At 40.6% G+C, this 24,620-nt stretch overlaps 1 protein-coding gene across 3 annotated transcripts in view; it reads left to right on the top strand.

Moving 5' to 3' along the window:
* LOC127583668 (uncharacterized) overlaps positions 1 to 24,620 on the top strand; it is a 95,213-nt gene that overhangs the window by 55,995 nt on the left and 14,598 nt on the right. For all 3 annotated transcript variants that reach the window (XR_007958286.1, XM_052039891.1, XM_052039892.1), the window contains exons 22-32: positions 822 to 923; positions 1,219 to 1,305; positions 2,180 to 2,247; positions 5,294 to 5,382; positions 6,460 to 6,497; positions 7,372 to 7,413; positions 9,926 to 9,972; positions 10,786 to 10,945; positions 12,733 to 12,795; positions 17,967 to 18,116; positions 23,030 to 23,169. Coding sequence is in view for 2 of the 3 variants with exons in the window: in XM_052039891.1 (XP_051895851.1) it covers positions 822 to 923; positions 1,219 to 1,305; positions 2,180 to 2,247; positions 5,294 to 5,382; positions 6,460 to 6,497; positions 7,372 to 7,413; positions 9,926 to 9,972; positions 10,786 to 10,945; positions 12,733 to 12,795; positions 17,967 to 18,116; positions 23,030 to 23,169 (986 nt within the window). In the remaining variant the exon portion in view is untranslated. The remainder of the gene's footprint in view (positions 1 to 821; positions 924 to 1,218; positions 1,306 to 2,179; positions 2,248 to 5,293; positions 5,383 to 6,459; positions 6,498 to 7,371; positions 7,414 to 9,925; positions 9,973 to 10,785; positions 10,946 to 12,732; positions 12,796 to 17,966; positions 18,117 to 23,029; positions 23,170 to 24,620) is intronic.

Raw genomic sequence — 24,620 nt, 5'->3', positions numbered from 1 at the left:
ATATTAAAAATCAAAAGGGTCAAGAAACAAGGGACATGATTGGCAAGAAAACAAAGTGGTTTTAAAAAAAAGTGTTTGTAAATGCAGCAGTTGGTTAGGATCTGGAATGCACTGGCACTTGTGGTTGGTTTTGGAGGCAGATTTAACTGTTGCAGTCAGGAGGAGGCTGGATAAATCTCTCTGCACAGATGCTGCCTGACCAGACAAGTATTTCAAGAACTTTCTGTTTTTATGTCTAATTTATTGTGAATTATCTTTATACAAGGGTAAATTTAAGGTTGGTTCTTTCTCCAGTGATTGTATAGTTTGTTTGCATCTGGAACTTTCATGTTACTAAGAAAAATTAGAGATTTTTGTTTTCATGAAAATAAGCACAAACAGTGAAATTGATTTCAATAGTTACACACAATAAGTGTGAAAAAACATTTTTATTTTATTTAGCATTATACACAAGGCTAAATGTTGCTGTTAATAGGCCTGCACTTCAGGCTTATTAACAGGAACATCCTCTGAAAATTTGCCACTTTGTAATGGTTGAGTACAGTCATTCATTTAGTTCATTTTTGTATTTTACACTGATACTATTTAGCCTTAAAATATAGAATTACAGTATAAAAATGCTATTTAAGAGTAAGGAGATGACATAGTTCAGCAAGACATTCAAAGGTTTATATATAGAATACTTGTGTATGACGTGTAGTAATTATTTTTTGAGCATTTCTCATGCAAATAGCAATTCCCATTTCCCCGTAGGTGCCAGACAGCTGAGAGTTTACCGTACATAATTATAAAAATTAAAGATGCTCTTTCTGTTTCCACAGGGGTTTGTCCGAGTTCACTGCAGCTATGATTGCCATATTGAATACCATTTATACTGCTGGAAACGTTGCAAAATTAAAGAGTTCCAAGATAAAATAGAAAAAGTTAGTATTATGTTGTCTTTTGTAATATTTTTCTGTTTGGAAGCAGTATTCTGTAGGACTCAAATGCAAAATCATGTATTGCAAACAGTCGAATTATGTAATTATTTTCTACAAAGGTACTAGACTGAAAGCAATGGTTAGAAAGGCCTGGGAATCTGGGGGTACAACCAGACTTCAGGTCTGTGCAGTTTGGTTGATGACTGATATTCTTATTTCCTGCATGGACTCATGATAAAAGTAAAGGCATGTTATGTATTTTTCACTTTTAAAACTGATTTTGTGTGGAATGTTGCAGGATATTCTGGGTTTAGACTGCCTCACACCTGACTGCATGGGATATATCCTGAAGTTTGACATTTTTCAGGACTCACGGCAAAAGACAGTGAGTTTACTTTGAATATTTGCTGTTACTGTAAAACAGAATTTGAAATTTTATAATTCAGTCAAATCAGTGGAAAATGATGCCATGGAATGGAGAGAAGTGTTACTGCCAGAGATGAGGTTCAGTAGCTTAGTGATTATGTTAAATTGAGACATGAGACTGCAGATGTTGGAATCTGGAGCAACAAACAAACTGCTCAAGGAGCTAAGTGGATCAGGCAGCATCTGCGGAGGGAGATGGACAGTCGACATTTTGGGGTCGAGACCCTTCATCTGGGCTATAACTGTAGACCAGTCCAGATGAAGGATCTCAACCCGAAATGTAGGAGTCTATTTTCCCTCCACAGATGCTGCCTGACCTGTTGAGTTCCTCCAGTAGGTTGTACAATACTGAATTGATGAATTAAGTGTTCAAATCCCACCACAGCAGTGGGCAAAGTTAAATTCAGTTAATTATGTACCTGGGGAAAGAAAAGCATGAATAGTTGCAATAAGACTACAAGATTCCTTGCTTCATCTTGCCTTCAGTGATTCCATATCCACAAGGTCTTGTATTTGATTCTGAACTACCACTGAGCTGTCCACTTATTTTGAGGGCAATTTGCGGTGCTGATTTTGCCAATAATGTCCACACTTCAAAAGAAAACTCCTTCCCTGTAAACCTCACTGCTTTAAAGAGTGCAGTCAGTTTATAAGATTTGGTCTCTACACAACTTGGCAGGGGGCTTTATAGAAGGTTGAGATATAATGCTCCTTTTAGTAAGTCCCTGATTTTTCAGTCTCATGAATTCTGCATAAAGTTTTTAGATTTAGTCTGATGACTCTATTGTAGGATAAGTTGGTAATGTTTACACACTCTTTCTACCTTGTTGCAGATTGAAAGTTCCAAATCAAAAGAGAGTAAAAGTAGCAGGAACACAGCAACCAAGCAGTCTGGTAACATGTAAGTTCAGTTATTAGCGTGTTTTATTTCCATTGAAAGTACGTATTCAGAATACAATATTTATTTGTAAATTAAGGAAATATAAATAAGTAGGGGATAGAAAAATAGAGGACATGGTCTGGTTAGCTATATTTGTGGGCTTGTACTGCTGCTGCCTACCTGATGGTTGTACAGCATTGGAGGCCCAGATCAGCATGTCCCAAACATTTTTTGGTTCTTATGAGTGTTGATTTATTTTTGAAGATAAGAGGGTTTTCCCCCCCACAACGTTGTGTAAAGTGTATAGGAGTGGTTAATCTCATTGCACAGCTGGGGATAATTGGGTCATGGTGGTTTACATCCTCACACTGAGTCATTCTGCTATTGCAGAGCAGCTTCTCCCTCTAGCATAGGGTCACAAATTCGGTTTCTGTGCTTTGGGCACTGAGCTGGATTTGTACAAGTTACATTAATGCAGCAAATAACGATAAGCAACTTTTGCATTTCTTCGCATCTGCAAAGGGAGAAATCTAGAAGGTGCAATGACCCAGTTGTGCCTGTTTTCCAAATTGTGTTCTTACCTCAGACACTTCATGGAATCCAGTGAGAGAGCTCGATGTGGCAGTTGCCCACCACTCACACTGGGGAATATGCACTAACTCTGTATCAGATTGGATCTGGCATTGAGGCATTTGCTGCTTGATTTCAGTGGAGGAAAATGGCTTCTACGGTCTAAAGTAAATAAATTCTTTCAAACATAAATATGCACAACCCATTTATGTTTTTGTTTTAGGTTAAGCTGTTTTTAATATTTTGAATAGGATTTAATTTTTTTTTAAGTGTTTCTAAATGTGAGAGAACTTTATATTCTCTTCAGCCACAGGCAGTGTCCCAGAGGACTGAAGAATAGTCATTATTCATTTGTTTAAGAAGGGCAATTGGGATAATCCTACAAATTATAGGCCAGTGAGCCTTAGATCAATGGTAGGGAAATTAATGGAGAAGATTGTTAGGGATAGGATCTACTCACATTTGAAAAACATTGGACTTATTAGAGAGAGTGTCAGCATGGCTTTGTGCAGGGGAAGTCATGTCTTACAAATTTGATTGAGTTTTTAGAGAGGTGATATAGGTAGGGCAGTGGATGTTGCCTACATGGACTTCAGTGAAGCTTTTGACAAGGTCCCTCACGGTAAATTCAGAAGATTTAAGGCACACGGAATCCATGGAGGCTTAGTAGGTTGGATTCAAAATGGCTTGGCTAAAGCAGAGAGACCATAGTAGTGGTGGAGGGGAGCTCTGTGACCAGTGGTGTTCCACAGGGATCTGTGCTAGGACTCTTGCTTGTGATGTATATAAATAATTTGGAAGAAAATGTAGGTGGGATAATTAGCAAGTTTGCAGATGACACAAACATTGGTGAAGTTGTGGATAGTGAAGAAGGTTGTCAAAGGATACAGCAGGATACTGATCAGTTGAAAATGTGGTAGATGGAGTTTAATCCAGACAAGTGTGAGGTGTTGCAGTTCGGGAGGTCAGTTGTAAGAGCAGAGAATGTAGTTATGGCAAGACCCTTAACAACATTGATGCACAGAGAGATCTTGGGGTGTAAGTCCACAGCTCCCTGAAAGGGGCAACACAAGTGGGTAAGATGTTAAAGGTGGTGTTCGGCATGGTTGCCTTCATTGCTTGGGGCACTGAGTTTAAAAGCTGGCAAGTCATGTTGCAGCTGCATAGAACTTTGGTTAGGCCACATTTGGAGTATTGTGTGCAGTTTTGGTCGTCGAGTTACAGGAAGGCCGTGGAGGTTTTGGAAAGGGTACATAAGAGGTTCACCGGGATATTGCCAGAGAGTATTAGCTATGAGGACAGGTTGGACAATTTTGGATTGTTTTCACTGGAGTTCCAGAGGCTGAGGGGAAACCTGATAGAAGTTTATAAAATTATGAGTGGAATAGATTGTCAGTCTTTTTCTCTGCATGGAACTGCCAAATGCTAGAGGGCATAGCTTTAAGGTTAGACAAAGTTTAAAGGAGATTTACGAGGCAATTTTTTTTACGCAAAGTGGTGGGTGCCGCCAGGGAAGGTTGTGGAAGCAGATATGATAACAATGTTTAAGAGGCATTTAGACAGGTACATGAACAAGCAGGGAATGGAGGGTAATAGACCATGTCCAGGCAAATGGGGTTAGTTTAAATTGGCATTGTGGTTGTTATGGACTTCGTGGGCTGAAGGGCCTGTTCTTGTGCTGTACTGTTCCATGTCAGTAACATTCAGAAATATTCACAGTGATTGGATTATTGGCCGAGGCAAGGGCTTCAGTTGTCTTCAGTTGTATTCGTTATTTGTGGGTGGCCTCGACCGGCGTCACAAAGCCTTGGTTTAATTGATGCAGTATGTCCAAGATAGGTTGATACTTCCTTTGGACAATACTAATTCTGTGGGCGTCAGTACCCTGGGACAGCAGCTGTTTCGGAGTCATTCATCTTGTGATTAAAGACTTGATCTTTGTAGGCAGGACCAAAGAGGAATTTTGGGGAGGGTAGTTCTGAAAGATTTCGTGTGTACGAGTTCTCTAGCATGTGAAAGCACAAAATAAACAAAATCAAAATTAGCCCATCAAGTCTGTTGCAAAATGAAATTATGTTTTTATTTAATTTGAAGGGAAGTAATTATTAAAATCATTTTAATTTAAAACAGTACACAAAATCACGATGCCATTCTCAGTGATTCAACCAATTGCTCTTCACAAAAGACCAAATAGTGCATCAGCTATGGAGTTGCCCCTTGCCTATCATGTATTGTGCAGAGACGGTGTACATTTCTGCTTTAAACATCTCATTATGAATTGAAATTGCTGTTCTATAGTATTTGATTTGAAACTGTTGAATATCCCAACATCACATTTTGTATTTGGGAAAACTCATTTTAAGTGCAACAGTGTTTAACTGCAATACCCACAATTAAGGAGCCAATGCATGCAGAATTAGTGCTAGAGGATTTTTTTATTTTGAAATGTTTTTCAAGCTATGGTCCAGATTGTTATGACTTGTGTTTCTTTAATTAGTTTTAGCTTGAAGAAGATTGCCAGAAAAAAAGAAAAAAAGCACCAAAATCCAGTAAAGGTGTCATCAAACATCCACCAGGACCAAATTGGTGAGCAGTTTATTAGCAGTTATGTATGTAAGCAATCCTCTTAAATATTTTGTGTTATCACCCTGTATTGACCCTTTATGGCTCAGAATTTATTTTGTCATGAGGGTTATGGGATTTACAGCAAAGTCACATGAATGAAAAAGCCTTGTTTGACTGAAACCATACAAGAACGAAATTTGTTGTTTGAAATGTTAGTATACGAATTGGGGGAAAAGGTAGAAGTGCAGGGTTGTCTCTATTTAGTTAGGATTTGGGCAGTGGGTTCCTTGTCATTCCTGAGAGAGTTCAGTGTTTGCCTGATGTGGTACATTTAAAACTATAAATTTTATAATTAGAGAAGCAATTACAGATTGCTGTCACTGGTCATTAAGGTCTCAGATTTAAGATATTCACCAAAAGGCAGGTAAAAATAATGAGGCCATTCTTTGACTTCTGTCCATTGTTGGCACCATTTAATCACCAGTAAAGAGTGATATGCACAGGTCAGATGCCTTATTCTTTGCCAGATGTGAATGAGTAAGACATTGGCTGATTCCTACCAAGCAAGCTAGTAGGTCAGGCTAGGAAAAGTAGAACTTCGGAAAGCGGGATTGAATGAACTGACAGCAAGCCAGGGTTTTTCTCTTGTGGGGGGGAGGGGGGGGGGTGGTGTTTAGTGGAGTACTCTAGCAGTCATTGAGAATAAAAATTAAACATTTGCTTAGCTGCTTTTTGTGTGACCTTCAGTGGTTCCATTAAGATGCAGCTTAAGCAACTCAAATTGCACTGAGTTTATGTTTTTTGTGTTTTTCTGTTATTATCAACTTGTGATTCAAAACAAAAGCTCTTTCAGTAGCCTTAATCAGAATGGCTTTGATCAGCAATTTGGGTTATGTTTCAGTCTTGTGTCATATAAATTATAAAACTTGTAAATTATGTGTTTATAATTTCAAACAAAATGTCAGCAAGTTTAAAATGAAGCTAGACCAAAGGAAAAGTAATGTTGCTTTGACCTTTAATATCTAGGCTCTTAAGGGAAAAAAAAGGGCGGGCAATATTCGCCTGATAACTTTTGGGAATTTTTTCTTTTTAATATAGATACCCCAAACAAAAAGTCTGATCAGAGTGAACTGAAGGTAAAGTAATATTGAGTTAAAGCTGGATTTTTCTCCCTTTTTCCTTTGCCTATTTCAGAGTAAAAGTTTAAACAGCTGGAGAAATGGTTTGCTATTTTGGTCACTCACACATCCTGTATAAAATTTATTTGTAAGCGTTAAGCTTAAATTGACTCAGTAAATGTTCATTCCTCCTTTCCATCCCACTGAGTTGCATCTCCCTCCCTAATAGCAGCTATTGCTTACTGTCAGGTAGTTTTAATTTCTGGAAGAAAATAATTTCAGTGTCATGCCAGGCTCAAAATTCATAAAGTTGGGATGTAGTGAAACTGGAGACATAGGCTGGGGCTGAGGTCAAAGTAAGTTCAAGACAATTCTGTGGAAGCCGCATTTCAGTGAACGTGTGGTTAATGCGTAGAACCAGTTCCCATTGGAAACGTTGGAAGCAGAATGTATCAGTTCATTGAAGTTCAATTTGTAAAACGTGCTGAAGGAATGTGCCACTGAATGTTACTTCTGTCCCTTGTGGAATATCAGTTATTCCAAATGCATCAGAAGGAGGATTGTTCATAATGAACAGGCAAAGCCCATGTTATATTTCATGTTCTAATCCTTGAGCATCGGATTGTTCATTTAAAGCATTGAATATAAATTTGTTTTGAAAGAATGTTATACATGTGAATGGATAAATATGAAAGGCTTTGGTTCTAGCTCTCCATATTCTAAAGATGGAAATAACACCTGCAGTTCTTCACACTCTCTTGCTTTACAACTTAAGAGCACTTACTGATGCAAGTTTAGATGACAACACATGTTCTGTGAAAATCTTGTTCAATCATTAATATTCTAGATTTGGTTGTCTTCCGAATGTGTTATTTTTGTGACTCTTGAACAGGATGAAACATTTGGAGCCAGAAGGAAGGAAGGCAGAAACAAGGTATTTTAAAAGTTTTCTTGCATGTTAGACTAAACATATTTAAGGTTCCTTCATTCCAAAAATTAATTTGATTGTGAAATGTATTAATCAATTTCCTCAGCATATTATTCCTGTTCAGTTGAATTATTGATACCCACAAGAACAGCCTGATTGATGTATAAACCCACCTGGTTCACTGATCTCCATGTGAGGATGTCTGATATCCTTGTCTTGTCTTGCCCATTGTGTGACTCCAGACCTTTGTGGTTGTCTCTTAGGAGCCTTCTGAAATGGCCCAAGTTGTGCCATCACCACTACGCCTTCAATGCCTTGGCGGTTCAAGTACTTGTCTAGATGCTTCTTAAATATCGTGAGAGTATCTGCCTTCACCCCTTCAGGCAGTGCATTCCAGATTCCAACCACCCTCTGTGTGGGGGGAAAATCCCTTTCAGATCTCGTCTCTCCTCTTCAATAGTTTGCAGGAGTTGGAGATGTAGGGGGACCTAGATGTCCTACTGCATGGATCACAAAAGGCTGGCTGTTTATGTTTCATAATTATTTTTTCTTGTGCTCACCATTTTACATTACATTACTTCTCTCAGGTTGCCTTTCCTTTAAATTATTATTCAGAAACTCTGCAATTGTATGCACTTTTCTTTGCTTATTTTCCGCATCACTGTTCTCAGTTCCCTTCATTTCTCACCTTGTCTTGCATTTCCTGCCTCTGTTCATTTCATTCCCCCATATTCTCCATCTCTCATTGCTGCATCTCTTTCAATTTCTCCTACATGTTACTGGCAGCAATTATTCCATTAAAAATTTCCAATCCAGCTAATGATACCTGACATTTGCCTGCTGGGAGTTCAATGAAGTTTTCTGCTCAATGTAACAACAGTTAATTCATCAAGAGATGCTTTAAAGTTAAATTGGCACCACCTGTGCTAGTGGCATATTTATTAGATTAACAATGAGGTGTTAAAGGCTCAGTCTCAATGATGGAAACAGTTGTGCAGCATGGAAGCAGGCCCTTTGGCTCAACTCATCCATGCTGACCAATTTGCCTAAGTTTGGCCCTTATCCATGTACCTGTCTGAATGTTTTTTAAATGTTGTAATTGTACCTGCCTCTACCACTTCCTCTGACAGCTTGTTATACATACCACAACCCTCATTGTGTAAAAGTTGCCCCTCAGGTCTCCTTTAATTCTTTCCCCTCACCTTAAATCAATGCCCTCTAGTTTTAGACTCCTGTACCCTGGGAAAAAGACTGACTGTTCACCTTATCTATGCCACTCATGATTTTACATAGCTCTGTAAGGTCACCCCTCAGCCTCCCAAGCTCCAGGGAAAAAAGCCTCAGTCCCAGAATCTCTTCTGCACCCATCTACAGGAAGCTTAATGATATCCTTCCTATAGCTAGGTAGTGGTTGTAACATGACATCCCAACTGCTGTATCGGTAGCCTGACTGATAAAAGTAAGGGTGCTAAATGCTGCCTTCACCACCCTGTCTCGCCCCCTTCAGGGAACTATGTTAATTCTGTCCCTCGGTCCCTTTTCTACAACACACTCTCCAGGCCCTACTGTTTACTGTGCAAGTCTTTCCCTGGTTAAAATTCCCAACATCAGATCACAACATGTGGACTGGCAGATGCACAGTTAAGTATGGAAATGAGAGGTTGCCGATGGTGTTTTGTGTGCTGACTTTTCTGGTGTAATCAGTGAATTATTAAGAACAATTATTTGCAACCTTGCTGTACAAAAACTAGAAATCTTGAACATTAAGTGAGCTTTATTTGAGCATTTAATATTGAACTAAGCCATACTTACTGTTCAATGATCTTCCCAGCCCTAAAACAAAATCTAATCTTAAAATATATATTGTCATTCCCCACAATAATTTCAAAACTCCACCTACTGCAACTTTTTTTTTTGAACTTTTTTTTAAAACTTTTTTTTAATGTGCATGATGTCAGTTTCTTGCATAATCTCACAGAATTTACTGATCTCTTCCTCTGTAAAATGATGAAAAAGTTAATCAAAAATTACTGCTCTTCCAATACTCTTCATAAGTATTCTTCTGTGTGATGAGTTTCTCAGCCTGGTTGATGACCACTTTCTCTGCACAGTGGTAATTTAGAACTGACACCTGCCAGCAATAGACAATAAGAAAGGTGAAATACAGGTCTCAAAGGTCACCAGATTTTTGTGTGCTGTAGTGTGCTTTGCTGGCAGCAAAATATGGGCTGTTGGATTTGGCAACTTTACGATCAATGCCCCAGTTCACATGAAGGAATGTGGGGGAAAAAATTGGAGTTCCAGGAATGATTGTTGAGAGCTTTACTGCACAGTAATATTTGAAAAGCCAGAGGTGTTCAACAAACTTTGTGTGAACTTGAATAAGATTCTCGATGTTGCCAAGTGTAACCAGCTGTCTTTGTGTAAAAATAAAAATTCTTCAGTATCCTAATTATTGATAAGCTGTTGATTAGAATCTATTCTAATTTTTATTTGCACCTTTTTCCCCACCAATCAGAAAAATATAGGACCTTCAAATGAATGGATAAAAAATGATAAAAGCGGGTAAGAATTTTATTGTTGTTAAAGGAACTATAGATATTTATTACAATAGGTAACTGTGTGAGCAGTGAAGTTGCAAAATAAGCCAGCGAGCTGGTATTTTTTTGGCATGGTGTTCCAACATAAGTTGACAATGGTATCATCACATGCTGTTCTGACATTTGCCTAAAAGCGAATGGGCTGAACTGGCATGAATTTAACTCACTGCCTATACCTTCTGTCCACCCACACTTACCTGTGGTGGATGATGCCAACTTGCGCTCAGCTGGGGTACCCCTGAGGGCCTCCCTGCATCTGACCGTAAGCACATCACGTATTTGAACCCAAATGCGTGGAACTGCTGACCATCTGTCAGCGTGATTCCACCCTGTTAAATTCGCAATGCTGATACCCTTCACTAAGTATAGAAATAAAGAATGTTGCACATTACTTCCAATTCCCATTCTTTAATTAGCAGTGTTAACTATTATAAAGATATTTCACAAATGTTGTGAGGGCAATATAATTGAAACTGACAATTTCAAGTTGGCAGGCAGCTTCTAGATTCAAGATTGAACTCTGAGTTCAATCTTGAATTACTCCAGCATTACTCCACCTGTGTGTAATCTAGAATAAACTAAGCTAACATTTACTGGGAACTGACTGCTGAAGTAATAGTAATCCTTACCTGAAGTACTTTGAGATGTCTGTGGATATCTTGTTATTTCCTCATTGGGCAAATTCTCATTTCTTGGTTAGGTTATTTGTACCGGGTCATTCATTAAATTTATGGTTGTCTGCAGTATGAGCTAAGTAGCAAAAAATATTATTTTTCAGGTATTTGGAAGAGGCAACAGTGAAAGTGCATGAAAGCAGTTACATGGATTCTAGAATGGCAGATTATTACCAATGGTCAGCAAAAGAGGAAAAGATGGAAAACTTGTTTGCCAACACTTACATTGATGATGATCTTCAGGATCAGCATTCCTCGCTTAATGTGAGTTCATATTCCAATAAAAAGATTAAATACAAAGCTAAACCAAATGGGATATCACAACACACACCAGGAATGTGCTGTCTGCTGAGCTGGACAGATCAGTTTGCTGTAAACTTACTGCATTCTCCTTTGTTAGAGGAAAGAGAAAGGAATAATTTAAATGGACAGACAAAAAGTAGTTTGCCACCCAACTCCTTAGTAACAAAAAAAAATAGTGAAGCCCAGTGAATATACAGATGTGAAAGCCAGTGAAGAGAGGTTGGGTCTGGTGATTCAAATCTGAAAGTCAGCAGAAGACCCAATGAGCACAGTGTTGATTGTAAGGTAAATGAATTATGTTCCTTATAATTAATTTTTGCATTTGCTGTTGTCTTTTGTTGATTTGGTACATAGTAACAGAAGTTGGCTGTTTATCTCTCACGTATGATTCCCCCATTCACTTTCACCAATTTGTGACTGAACTCCTTATACCTATTTTTTTCCTCCATGTCCATTAATACATTTGGTTAGTAATAATTCATCCATGTCAGATTTACCGCTAACAATGAACCCAGGATCAATTGGTGTTTGTGGAACAAAGTTTCAAATTTTAACCATCCTCTGTATGTTGAAGTTCATCCTGTAAAGCCTGGTCTGACTTTTAAATTATGCTCGAGTCCTTTCTAACTAAAGTAATTTTAAAGTTACTTTTAGTAAAGTAAGTTTTAAAGTTTAAATCCTCCTTTGTCAAATAGTGAATAGTGCCATAATGTGATCTTCTTAGATACAATATTTTGTATTGGATTTTAAATATGTTGATCAGAGCATAAACAAGCAATAAGCTTTGTAACATTATTCCCATTCAGCTCTGGTGTGATTGTGTTTGTGCCAAAATGGAATCAAATTGGTGCTGAAAATATCCAGTATTCTGTACAGCTGCCCATGCTGTGGTTTCTTCTTGTCTGAAAGAAAAAAGTTGAGTTTGATATTTCCTCCATGAAATTAATGATTCTGTCTACAAGAATGTCCTGAGTCTGTTAACCCTTGTTGTTTATGGCTGCATTTCATTCAAGATTAGCTTCTCCTGAAACACAGCAGCCATCTGACTTGAGCACAAGCATGATGTCCTATTAAGCCAACAGGATACCTTGCTGGCTTAATCATTATCAATGGATTTTTTTACCAAATTTTAAGGCATTTTCATCCACCTGAACTGTCATGATTTCTGACTGGAAAAACTGAGCAGAAACATGCACTACTCCTTTTATTATTGCACAGCATTTAACTTACTGGTGGATGGTAATTTGAATTCATACAGTTTTCTGCAATAACCAAAATGCTGTAAAACAACATGAGATGCAGCAGAGTTTTGTGCTTTTCCTCTATTTGTTGCCAGAGCTGTGGTAAATTAATTATTTTAATGTAGAGAGGAAAATACCACATTCACAAACCAGGCAGGGTTAAGCTGTGTAGCCCATCAAGCTTGATAGGTGTTTGAAAAGATTATGGAACATTCATTTTCCCTCCTGATTAATGTATTCTCTTTATGTCCAAAAACTATTTTCATACAGTAAAAGTCATAATTTAACAACATTTTGGTGAAAAGTTGATAATAATTGAACATGAGCATTTCAAACTATTAATTTGTGTCTGGGAAACCATATTGTTCAGAACAGAAATACCCATATTATTTCCAACACTTGTGCTACATACCTCAAACACTACATTGCAGCTCATGCAGTCTGTTCCCATTGCTGTATAACTTACAGAAGATGTATTGATTCCTTTTTTCTTTATTCCTTTCATAGAACGCAAAGACTTGTGATGCAGCAACACTCACTGATCCAATAAAACCCTTTGAAAGCAAAGAGGTAAAATTAGAAACTTTAGGTACATCTTTCATTTCAGAAGATTTTGCATGTTAGTAACCAAGAAGTTAAAATTCTATTCTTGATGAAATGCAAAAATAATTTTTTGAATGGAGTTGAGTTTAGAATGATGACATTATTTGCAATATTTAAACCCTCATATTTACTGTAATCAAAAGGCAATAAAAACTGTAGATGCTGTAAATCTAAAATAAAAATAGAAAATGGTGGTAAACAGAGTTCTGATGATAGGCCATCAACCTGAAACACTCACTGTTTCTTTGTCCACTGATGCTGCCTGACAGGCTGAGTATCTAGGGCAATTTCTGTATTTATTTCTGAGATCTACAGTCTCAGCCTTATTCTCTACATTATCTTATTTCTCTAGGACTGTATAAAAGAAAAATATATAAACATTGAGTCTAAATGAAAAGGAGTTTTAGAAAGACTACAGAAATAATAGACTAGATAGCTTCAGTAAATTTCTGTGGTTTAATAATGGATATAGTTTTTCATCAACGCTGAATAAAGTTTACAATTACAGTCAAATCATGAATAATGTACAAGTTATATATCTGGTAGCATAATGAAGGCAATTTTTGTTGATGATGAGAGAGTTTATCTTGCGTGTGCTCTCTCATAGAGCAGTACAGCACTGGAACAGGCCCTTTGGACCCATGATGTTGTGCTGAACTAATTAAATTAGTAATCAAATGCCCAACTAAACTAATCCCTTCTGCCTACACAATGTCCATGTCCTTCCGTTTCCTGCACATTCATGTGCCTATCTAAGAGCCTCTTTAACACCCAGATTTGTATCTGATTCCACCACCATCCCAGGCAGTGCATTCCAGGCACCCACCACTCTGTGTAATAAAAAAAAACTGGCCTCACACATCTCCTTTGAACTTACCCCCTCTCGTCTTAAATGGATGCCCTCTGGTTTTAGGCATTTCCACCCTGGGAAAAAAGTACTGGCTGTCTAATTTATCTATGCCCCTCATAATCTTATAAACATCTATCAGGTCCCCTCAGCCTCTGCCACTTCAGAGAAAATAACCCAAGTTTGTCAAACTTCTCCTTAAATATATGTCCCCTTATTCAGGCATCATCTTGGTAAACCTCTTGCATCCTCTCCAAAGCCTCAATATCCATCTGAAAATGGGGCGACCAGAACTGAATGCAATACTCCAGATGCAGACTAATGAGAGTTTTATAAAGCTGCAATATAACCTCCCGATTCCTGAACTCAGTTCCTCGACTAATAGAGGCAAGCATGCCATGTGCCTTCTTTACCACCCTGTCAAGTCACTTTCAGGGAGCTATGGACTTGGACCCCAAGATCCCTCTGCACATCAGTACTGTTAAGGGTCTTGCCATTAACAGTGTACTGTCACTTTACACTTGAACTCCCAAAGTGCAGCACTTCACATTTGGCCGGGTTAAACTCCATCCCTGTCTGCAACTGATCTTAATCCGGTGTATCCTTGATCTGCATCTTAATCTATGGATGAGCTTCCCATGCAGGACCTTGTCAAGAGCCTTACTAAATTCCATGTAGACAACACCCATAGCTCTACCTTCATCAATCACCTTCGTCACCTCCTCAAAAAAAACTCAATCAAGTTAGTAAAACATGACTTGCCCCACACAAAGCCATGTGACTCTCCCCAATTAGGCCATGGTTTTCCAAATGCTCTTAAATCCTATCCCTGAGAATTCTCTCCAGTAACTTCCCAACCATTGATGTAAGACCCACCAGTCTATAGTTTCCAGGATAATCCCTATTTCCCTTCTTGAATAATGGAACAACATTAGCTACTCACCAATCCTCTGGGACCTCGCCTGTGGCTAAAGAGGACACGAAGGTATTGGTCAAGGCTCCAGAAATCTCATCTCTTGCTTCTCTCAATAACCTGGGGTATATCCCATCAGGCCCTGGGGACTTATCCATGTTAATTATCCACCTTAAAAAGTTTTTAATTGGGGGAGGGCTAATTATGATGGTATTAGGCAGGAATTTGGGAGAGTAAATTGGGAACAGATGTTTTCAGGGAAATGCACATCAAGAATGTGGAGGTTGTTCAGGGAACGGTTGTATGGAGTTCTCTATAGGTTTGTCCCACTGAGATGGAAAGGATGGTAGAGTGAAGGAACCATGGTTGACAAAAGAGGTGGGACATTTAATCAGGAGGAAGAAGGAAGCATACTTAAGGTTTAGGAAGCAAACATCAGACAAGGCTCTTGAGAATTAGCCAAGTAGCTCGGAAAGAGCTTAAAAAGGGACTCAGGAGAGCTAGAAGGGGACCTGAGAAGGCCTTGGTGAGTAGGATTAAGGAAAACCCCAATGCATTCTACACATGTGACGAACAGCAGGATGACAAGAGTGAGGGTAGGACTGCTCGGGGATAAAGAGGGAAATGAGCCTGGAGTTGGGGAGGCCCTTAATTAATACTTTGCTTCAATGCTCACTGTGTAGAGTGACTTTGAATGTGAGGTGAGCATAGAACAGGCTAATGTGCTGGAGCACGTTGAGGTTAAGAAAGAGGTAACGTTGGAGCTTCTGAAAACCGTTAAGATAGATAATTCCCCGGGGTTGGATGGGATATACCCCAGGTTACTACAGAATGCGAGGGAAGAGATTGCTGGGCTGTTGCCGGTGCAGATGACACGGAGATTGAAGGTGTTGTGAATAGTGTCGAAGATTGTCATAGGTTACAATGGGATATAGACAGGATGTAGAGTTGGACGGACAAATGGCAGATGGAGTTCAATCTGGAAGAGTGTGAAGTGATACACTTTGGAAGATCGAACTTGAAGGCGTAGTACAAGGTGAATGGTAGGATTCTTAACAGTGTTGAAGAACTTGTGGTTCAAGTCCATAGATCCCTCAAAGTTGCCACGCAAGTTGATAGGGTGGTTAAGAAGGCATATGGTGTGTTGGCCTTCATTAGTCGAGGGATTGAGTTCAAGAGCTGCGAGCTAATGTTGCAGCTCTGTAAAACTCTGGTTAGACCAGACTTATGAGTATCGTGTTCAGTTCTGGTTACCTCATTATAGAAAATATATGGAAGCTTTAGAGAGAGTGCAGAGGAGATTCCAGAATGCTGCCGGGTTTAGAGAACATGTCTTATGAGGAAAGGCTGAGCGAGCTAGGGCTTTTCTCTTTGGAGCGATGCAGGATGAGAGGCGATTTGATAGAGGTGTATAAGATTGAGGGGCATAGAGTGGACAGCCAGCACCTTTTCCCCAGGGCAGAAATCGCTAATAGCAGAGGACATCAGTTTAAGGTGAGAGGAGGAAAGTTTAGGGGAGATGTCAGAGGTAGGTTTTTCCACACACAGTGCCTGGAACACACTGCCGGGGGTGGTGGTAGAGGCTGATACAATAAGGACATTTAAAAGAGTCTTAGATAGGCACATGGATGTAAGAAAAATGGAGGGTTATGAGCTGTGTAGGAGGGAAGGGTTAGATTGATCATGAAGTAGGTTTATATAGGTTGGCACAACATCTTGGGCCGAAGGGCCGTACTGTGCTGTACTGTTCTATGTTCTTTAAGAGATGCAACACTACCACCTCCTTTACCTTGAAATGCCCTAGCAAATTAGCACGCTTCACGCCGATGTCACTATCCTCCACGTCCTTCTCCTTCGAAAATACTGCTGCAAAGTACTCATTTAGGACCTCACCCACATACTCCGCCTCCAAGCATGTGTTCCCTCCTTTATCCTTGAGTGGCTCTATCCTAGTCATACTCTTGCTCTTGATGTATGTATAGAATGCTTTGGGATTCTCTTTAATCCTTCTTGCCAAGGACTTTTCATGGCCCTTCCTGGCTTTCCTAATTCCCTTCTTGAGTTCTTTTCTGGCTTCTTTATCATCCTCAAGGATCTGTTTGATTTTAGCTTCCTAAACCTTACATACGTTTCCATTTTCTTCTTGACTAAATTCACCACCTCTCTCAACATCCAAGGTTCCCTTCCCTTGCTATCCTTGTCCTTCTTACTGGAACATACCTGTCCTGTACTCTGCAGTTGGTCTTTAAACACCCTCCGCATGTCAGATGTGGACTTGCCCAAAAACAGCCATTCCGAATTAACTCTCCTTAGTTCCTGCCTAATGTTCTCATAATTTGCCCTGCTCCACTTTAATACTCTCCTGCAACGTCCATGCTTATCCTTATCTATAGCAATCTTAAACTTAGAGTTGCGATCACTGTTTCCTAACTATTCTCCCACTGAAAGGTCAGTCACCTGGCCAGGCTCATTATCCAACACCAGGTCTAGTACGGCCCCTCTTGTTGGACTATCTACACGTTGATTTAAGGAACTCTCCTTGATGCACCTAACAAATTCTGTGCCATCTAAACCTCTTGCACTAAGGAGGTCCCAGTTTATTTTGGGGAAATTGAAGTCACCCACTACAACAACCCTGTTGTTCTTGCACCTTTCCCTAATCTGCCTGCATATCTGTTCCTCAATGTCCTGGTGGCTTTTGGAGGGAGTCTGTAGTATAATTCCATCAGAGTGATTGCTCCTTTCTTATTTTTGAGTTCTACCCATATAAACCCAGTTGATGAGCCCTCCATTACGTCCACTCTGAGTGCAGCTGTGATATTGCCCCTGATTAATAGTGCAACTCCCCACCTCACTCTTTACCTTCTTTATATTTTCTAAAACATCAAAACCCTGGAAGATTAAGCATCCATTCCTGTCCCTCTCTCAACCAAGTCTCTGTTATGCCCACTACATTATAGTTCCATGTACTGATCCATGCTCTAAGTTCATCACCCTTGCCCATAACACTCGTAGTATTAACATACATTCACAATTCAACCAGTCTGTCCCATCGTGTCTATTACCTCGCTCCTGCCTGTTCTTCCTTACAGATTGACTGGTCGTGACATCCACCTTTCTCTCAATCCCTCCACTTTCTGACTTGGTGCTCTGGTTACCATCCCCCTGCCAATCTAGTAGCACAAGCAAACCATCCGGCCAGGCTTCACTCTCTGCCCCACCCCTCCCTCCACACTTCCCACCGTCCCCCGCCCACCCCCACCCCCACCCCCACCCCCACCCCCTATGCACGCACAATAGTATGTTTAATTGACCACTTCACGTGAATTGTTCCAAACAAAATGCTAACTGTATATTTTGTTGTTGTTTAATTTACAGAAAACCTTTATGATTCTATACCATGACAAAGCTCAACTTTTGAAGAGCTATGAGAAGTCTCAAAATTTGTATGATCAACTTTGTTCTGCTACTCAGGATGAAATCAAAACCTTCAAGGAAAAACATGAACAGCTTTTGTTCATTGAGAAGGTAGTGTTATCTTTGTTCTGAAACTTAATGCTATAATAAAGTTAACTGTTTCAAGAGCAATGTTTTAAGAATAAAAATTAGACATCCCAGTATTTAGTAGAAGCACGTGACTACAGTATATCATTTTGCACAGATTCTGGAATGCCACTTTAAAGCTATGAATGCTCTTCTCATGATCCAAATGAACACTGGGGATGTGGGACTGGAATTTTCCAGTTGGAGTTCTGTTTATGTCTAGTGTGATTAAAGCACTTTAGACAGACTTCAATGGACTTCAAGATTGCCTTATTAGGAGACTAACAGTGCAGATTTGAACACTGTAGATCAGCAAGTTGTACTGTTACTGGAGTGGAGTGCTTCACAAATGATATTTAGGTGGAGTGCATAAAAGGTGTGTAGGATAGCAAAAAATCAGTATTCAGATGGGCTGCAAAAAACTAGCAGCTTTCACAAGGCAAAAGGTACAGTGATTTCCAAAGATAAAATAACTAATTAAATTGTGATTTTTGGAGTCAATAAAGTTGAACATTGAACACATGAGCAATTAATGGATATGAATGTATTGAGACAAGGTCATTTAGCAGCCTTGATTAACAACTGTAAGTGGATTGGTAATTAAAATATGAATTCCTGAATCTGTAAATGATACTTTTCTTTCATCTGAATATAATGGAGACAGAGGAATTGACAGAATGGAATGGAGTTCTTACAGGAGGCAAGGTGGGAGGATGTATTATCGAGGTAGCTGTGGGAATCTATGGGACTATAATGGATGTCGGTGGCTAGCCTATCTCCTGAGATGGAGAGGTCCAGAAAGGGAAGAAAGAGTCTCTTGCATGTGATCTGATGATAAGACATTCTGCACAAGTCTTCCTTCTTCCTAAACAATGCCTTCCCCTCTACCATAGTGGGCAGGGTCTATCTATTGCCCACATCTCTGCTCTCATACCACCTCCTCCTGGGCAGAACAAGAACAAATCATTCACCAGCTCCAACAAGATTCCACCACCAATTACACATTTCCCTTCACTCCCCTTTCAGAATTTCGTAGGGATTGCTTCCTTTCCAACTCCTTTGTCTGCTCTTCTGTCCCTGTCCACCACTCCACATTGTATGGCACTTTCCCACGCAAATGCGGAAGGTGCAACATTGCCATATCGTGTGTAATTCTGGTCACCACACTATAGAAAGGATATGGTAGCACTGGAAAGAGTGCAGAAGAGATTCACCAGGGCATTGCCTGGAATGGATGGCTTTAGTTACAAGGAGAGATTGGATAGGCTGGGATTGTTCAGTGGTGTGCAGGAGGCTGATGGGTGACCTTATCGAGGTTTGTAAAATGATGAAGAGCATAGATAGGATAAGTAGTCTTTTTCCAAGGGTAGGGGAGTCTGAAACAGAGGACACAGGTTTAAGGTGAGGGAAATACTTAAAGGAAATCCAAGGGGTGTTTTCACAAAGAGGATGGTGGGTGTATGGAACAAGCAGAAAGAGGAGGTGCTAGAGGCAGGTACAGTCACAACGTTCAAAAAGCATTTGGACAGGTACGTAGACAGGAATTAAGGATACGTGGACCAAATGCAGGAAAATGGGATTCATGTAGAAAGGCATCTTTGTCAGCATCGAAGAGTCGGGCTGAAGGGCCCATTTCTGTGCTGTATGACGCTGTGACCTGTCCTCTTACCCCTTCCCTTCTCAGTATTGAGGGTCTCATGTTCTTTCCAGGCGAAGCAGCGATTTCCTTGCACTTTTTCCAGTCCAGTGTACTGCATTTGGTGTTCACACTGTGGCCTCCTCTACACTGGAGAAACCAAACGCAGGTTGGGTGATTGCTTTGTGGAGCTCCTGCGCTCAGTTCTCAAGAATGACCCTCCAATTGCCTGTCACTTTAACTCATTATCCACTCTCACTCCGGATTCACTGACTGCGGCCTCTTGAGCTGTTACAAGCCCCAATGCAAGCTCAAGGAACAACACCTCACCTTCCATCTAGGCACATAGTAGCCTTCTGGACTTGATATTGAATTCTCTAACTTTAGACAACATGGTCCTCATTTCTATCTGTATAACAGCCATTTCTGCCTGCTATCGTTTTCTCTTTTGTGTATAGTCCAGTGTGTGTGACATATCCCAATATACACAGCCATAGTAGCTTAGTCTGATCCCACCTGCCACATGACTTCACACTGTCAAAGATTTCCCTTTGTTCCATTGCTCTCTCCTACCTTTGCTGCTAACTGGACCAACTTGTCTCCCTCTTTCTCACAATCTGTCGAGGCAGAGGGATGGTCAACATTTCAGGTCAATACCCTGCATCAGGACTGAGAGTGTAGGTAGGCAGTATAAAGAGGAGAGAGGGAGGAGTGAGACAGGGCCTGGTGGGTGACAAGAGAAACCAGGTTGATGATGGGCAGATGGAGCCAGGTAGGGGAGGGAGAAGGTAGAGACAGAGGCTGGAAGATTCTGGTGGGGTGGGGGGGGGTAACAAATCCAGGTGAGGGGGAGGGGAAGGTGAACAGAGGGAAACTGAACCTGGATGGGCCATTAGGAATAGGAAAGCGATGTCCATTTCCACTCCCATCAGTCCAATTAGGTTCATCTTTTCCTTTTCCTCCCCCCGCCACCCACCATTATCTAGATTTGTCACCCTCCTCACCTGGTTCTGTCTGCCTGTCATCTGCCCCTGGATTTCTTCTCCCTCTGCCTACCTTCCTATCCCCTCCCTTGCGTTTCACCTATCACTCACCTGCCTGTGTCTTAAAACTCCTCCCTCCGCCTCCCCCACATAACTCCATCTGCCACCTCACCTGGTTTCACGTACCTGTCTCACCCATCCTCCCACATCTTTATACGAGCTATCTTCCCTCTACACTCATTCCTGATGCAGGGTCTCAACCCAAAACATCATCCCTTGACCTACTGATTTCTTCCAACAATTTGTTTTTTGCTTCAGCAACTGGACGTTCCGGTGTCTCCCTCTTCCTCAGGTCTGATGAGCAGTCCCTCAGTTGCTTTTCTTTCCACAGCTCCTGCCTGACCTGCTGACTTTTTCCAGTATTTTCTATTATTTAAGAAAACAGGTAAATTGGTTTGTTGTTGTCACAAGTACTGAGGTACAGTGAAAAACTTTGTTTTGCATGCCATCCATTACAGATCATTTCATCACATCAATATGTCAAGGTAGTACAAGGGAAAAGCAACAAAAGAATGCAGAATAAAGTGTTACAGTTACAGAGAAAATACTGCAGGTAGACAATAAGGTGCAAGGCCATAACAGGGTAGATTGTGAGGTCAAGAGTCCATCTTATTGTACTAGGGGACCGTTCAGTAGTCTTATAACCGTGGGATAGAAGCTGTCCTTGAGCCTGGTGGTACAGGTTTTTGTATCTTCTGCCCAATGGGAGGGTAGGGAAGAGAGAATGTCTGGGATGGGAGGGGTCTTTGATTATGTTGGATGCTTTACTGAAGCAGCGAGAAGTATAGACAGAGTCTATGGAGGGGAGGGTGGTTTCCGTGATGAACTGAGCTGTGTCCGCAACTCTCTTTCTTGCAGTTTCAGGCAGAGCAGTTGCCATACCAAGATTCTTTCTATGATGCACGTATAAAAATTGGTGAGGGTCAAAAGGGACATGCAGAATTACTTCAGCCTCCTGAGGAAGTAGAGACGCTGGTGAGCTTTCTTGGCCATGGTGTCTGTGGTTGGACCAAGACAGTCTATTGGTGATGTTCACTTCTAGGAACTAGAAGCTCTCAACCCTCTTGACCTCAGCACAGTTGATGTAGGCAGGAGCATGTACACCACCCCCCATTCCTGAAGTCAATGGCCAGCCCTTTTGTTTTGTTAACATTGAGGGAAAGGTTATTGTCATGATAACGTGCCACTAGGCTCTGCATCTCCTTCCGACTCATTGTTATTTGAGATTTGGCCTGCTGTGATGGTATCATCTGCAAACTTGTAAATGGAGTTAGAGAAGAATCTGGCCATGCAGTAATGAGTGTATAGGGAATGGAGTAGGAGGCTGAGGTCACAGCCTTGTGGGGCACCAGTGTTGAGGATAATCATGGCATAGTTTTGCTGCCTGTCCTCACTGATTTGCAGTCTGTTGGTCAGGAAGTCAAGGATCCAGTTGCAAAGGGAGGTGTTGAGACCCAGGTCTAGGAGTTTGGTGATGAGTTTGCTTGGAATTATGGTATAAAAGACTAAGCTGTAGTCAATAAATAATAGTCTGACGTCAGTATCCTTACTGTCCAGATGCTTCAGAGATAAGTGTAGGGCCAGGGAGATGGCATCTGCCATGGACCTGTTTCGGTGGCAGGCAAATTGCAGGGTTGAGGTTGCCTGGGAGGCTGGAGTTAATGTGTGCTGTGACCAGCCTCTCGGACCACTTCATGATGGTGGGTGTCAGAGCCATTGGGTGGTAGTCATGAAGGCATGTTACCTGGTTTTTCTTTGGTACCAGGATGATAGTGGTCTTGAAGCAGGTGGGAACATCAGATTGAAGCAGGAAGAGGTTAAAAATGTCTGCAAATATCCCTGCCAGCTGATCTGCGCAGGATCTGAGGACACAGCCGGGCATCACTCTCTGGAACACTGATCTAACGTCTGCAATGGTGACTAGAGGGATTTCCAGCATCTGCAGTCTTTTAAAAAAATTACTGAACGTTTTTGCAATGTGGAAGGAAGCCAGAGCAACCAGGGGAAACAAATGTGGTCATAGATACCAGGGGTCTGAATCGAATTCAGGTCACTGGATCTGTGAGACCACTGTACTCCTGTACCTCCAAAGACATCAGGAACAATTTCTAAGCTAATATTAAAGTTTTGGAGGATAAATGTTATATATTGTTGTAAAATGAGAATGGATACAGAACACAAAATAAAGTTTTCTTGCTTTCTAACCATCTTTGTAATAGAAACTGAGGGATGAGCTCACAACAGTAAAGGCACAGCTAGGGTCTGTAAAAGAGAAACTGCATGATAAGAGAGAATATCAATCGCAAGAACTCGGTACCTTACAAGAAGAACTTAAATCAGTGAAGAATAATTTAGAAAGGTATGATACCAATGTTCATTTCTCCAAGTTATAAAGTTGGGCAATAAATGAGGATAAATTGTTTAAAAAGTTAGGTTGCAATTTCAGATTGCTTGTTAAGATGAGCTCCAGTGTATAATCCTGGCCTCGTTCGTCCTCCCAAAATCCATCACCTCATATTTTTCAGGATTAACTTCCATTTTACCAACTCATCAATATCATTCTGTAGCCGAAGTCAGTCTTCCTTGCTATCCACAACATCACCAATTTTCTTATCATCTGCAGACTAAAATCATACCTCCAATATTCACATCCGTATTGTTAATACAGGTTGAAACTCTAGTCTGGCATCCTTGGGACCTAACTGATGCTGGACCACAGAAACTACCCCCCGATCATCATCCTCTGAGCAGGAGAACTGTTCTTAAGGTAGACACTCCCTGGGTTACAGGAGGCTTCCAAGAATGTCCATAACCCAAAGTTTCCATAAGTCAGAAATGATATCAGCAAGGTCACTGTCGGCTAAGATCGCAGAAGTTGCACTGGTAGGTTAATTAGCTACAGATTAGTACAGATCATAGTTAATTTTAGATTGTAATTAGAATTGGTTAATTACTATTCTGTACTACAGATTCAAAACATTCCAGACCATGGGAGTTGCCAGATCAGACAATTGCAACCTGTGTATATGACAAACGGCAAGGGTCCCAACACTGAATCCTGCAGTACTTCAAAGGCTTCCAGTTGTGAAAACAACCCTCAACCATTACCCTTTGCCTCCTATTACCATGCCAATTTCAGATCCAGTTTGCCAAATTGCCATGGATTCTGTAGGTTCTTATCTTTTGGATCATTTTCCCATGTGGAACATTGTTGAAGGCCTTACTAAAGTCTATGTTGATTAACTACATTACCCTCTTTGAAAATTCGTCGCACAGAACATTTCTTTAATAAAACCATGCTGACTATTCTTCCTTCATCGCTGGCTCTTCATATACAGATTAATCCTGTCTCTCAGAATATTTTCCAGTAATTTCCTTTCCGCTGATGTCAGATTCATTGCGTCATAATTTGAATAAAGGTTCCACACTTGAAGTCCTCCAGTCAAGTGGCACATCTTCTGTGGCCAGAGAACATTTGAGAATTTCTGTCAAAACTGCAGCAACCTTCTCCCTTGCCTCCCAGAAGCAGCCTGGGATACATTTCATCAGACCCTGGGATTTATCCACCTTAACTCCATGAATGCATCTACACCTACTCCTTTGTAAAGGCATTTTTTTCTAGAACTTCATTGTTCCCCATCCTGAATTCTGCGTAGTGAATATAGATGAGAAATACTAATTTAAGACATCACCTACGTCCTCTGTCTCCACACTCAGATTGCCACTTGAACCCCAGTGAACCCTGCTCTTTCCCTTGTTACCCACTTGCCCTTAATATAAAATGCTTTGAGATTTTGCTTAATCTTGCCT

The sequence above is a fragment of the Pristis pectinata genome, chromosome 27 (genome assembly GCF_009764475.1).
Source record: "Pristis pectinata isolate sPriPec2 chromosome 27, sPriPec2.1.pri, whole genome shotgun sequence".
NCBI lineage: Eukaryota > Metazoa > Chordata > Chondrichthyes > Rhinopristiformes > Pristidae > Pristis > Pristis pectinata.
This window is presented reverse-complemented; position numbering and strand designations above follow the sequence as displayed.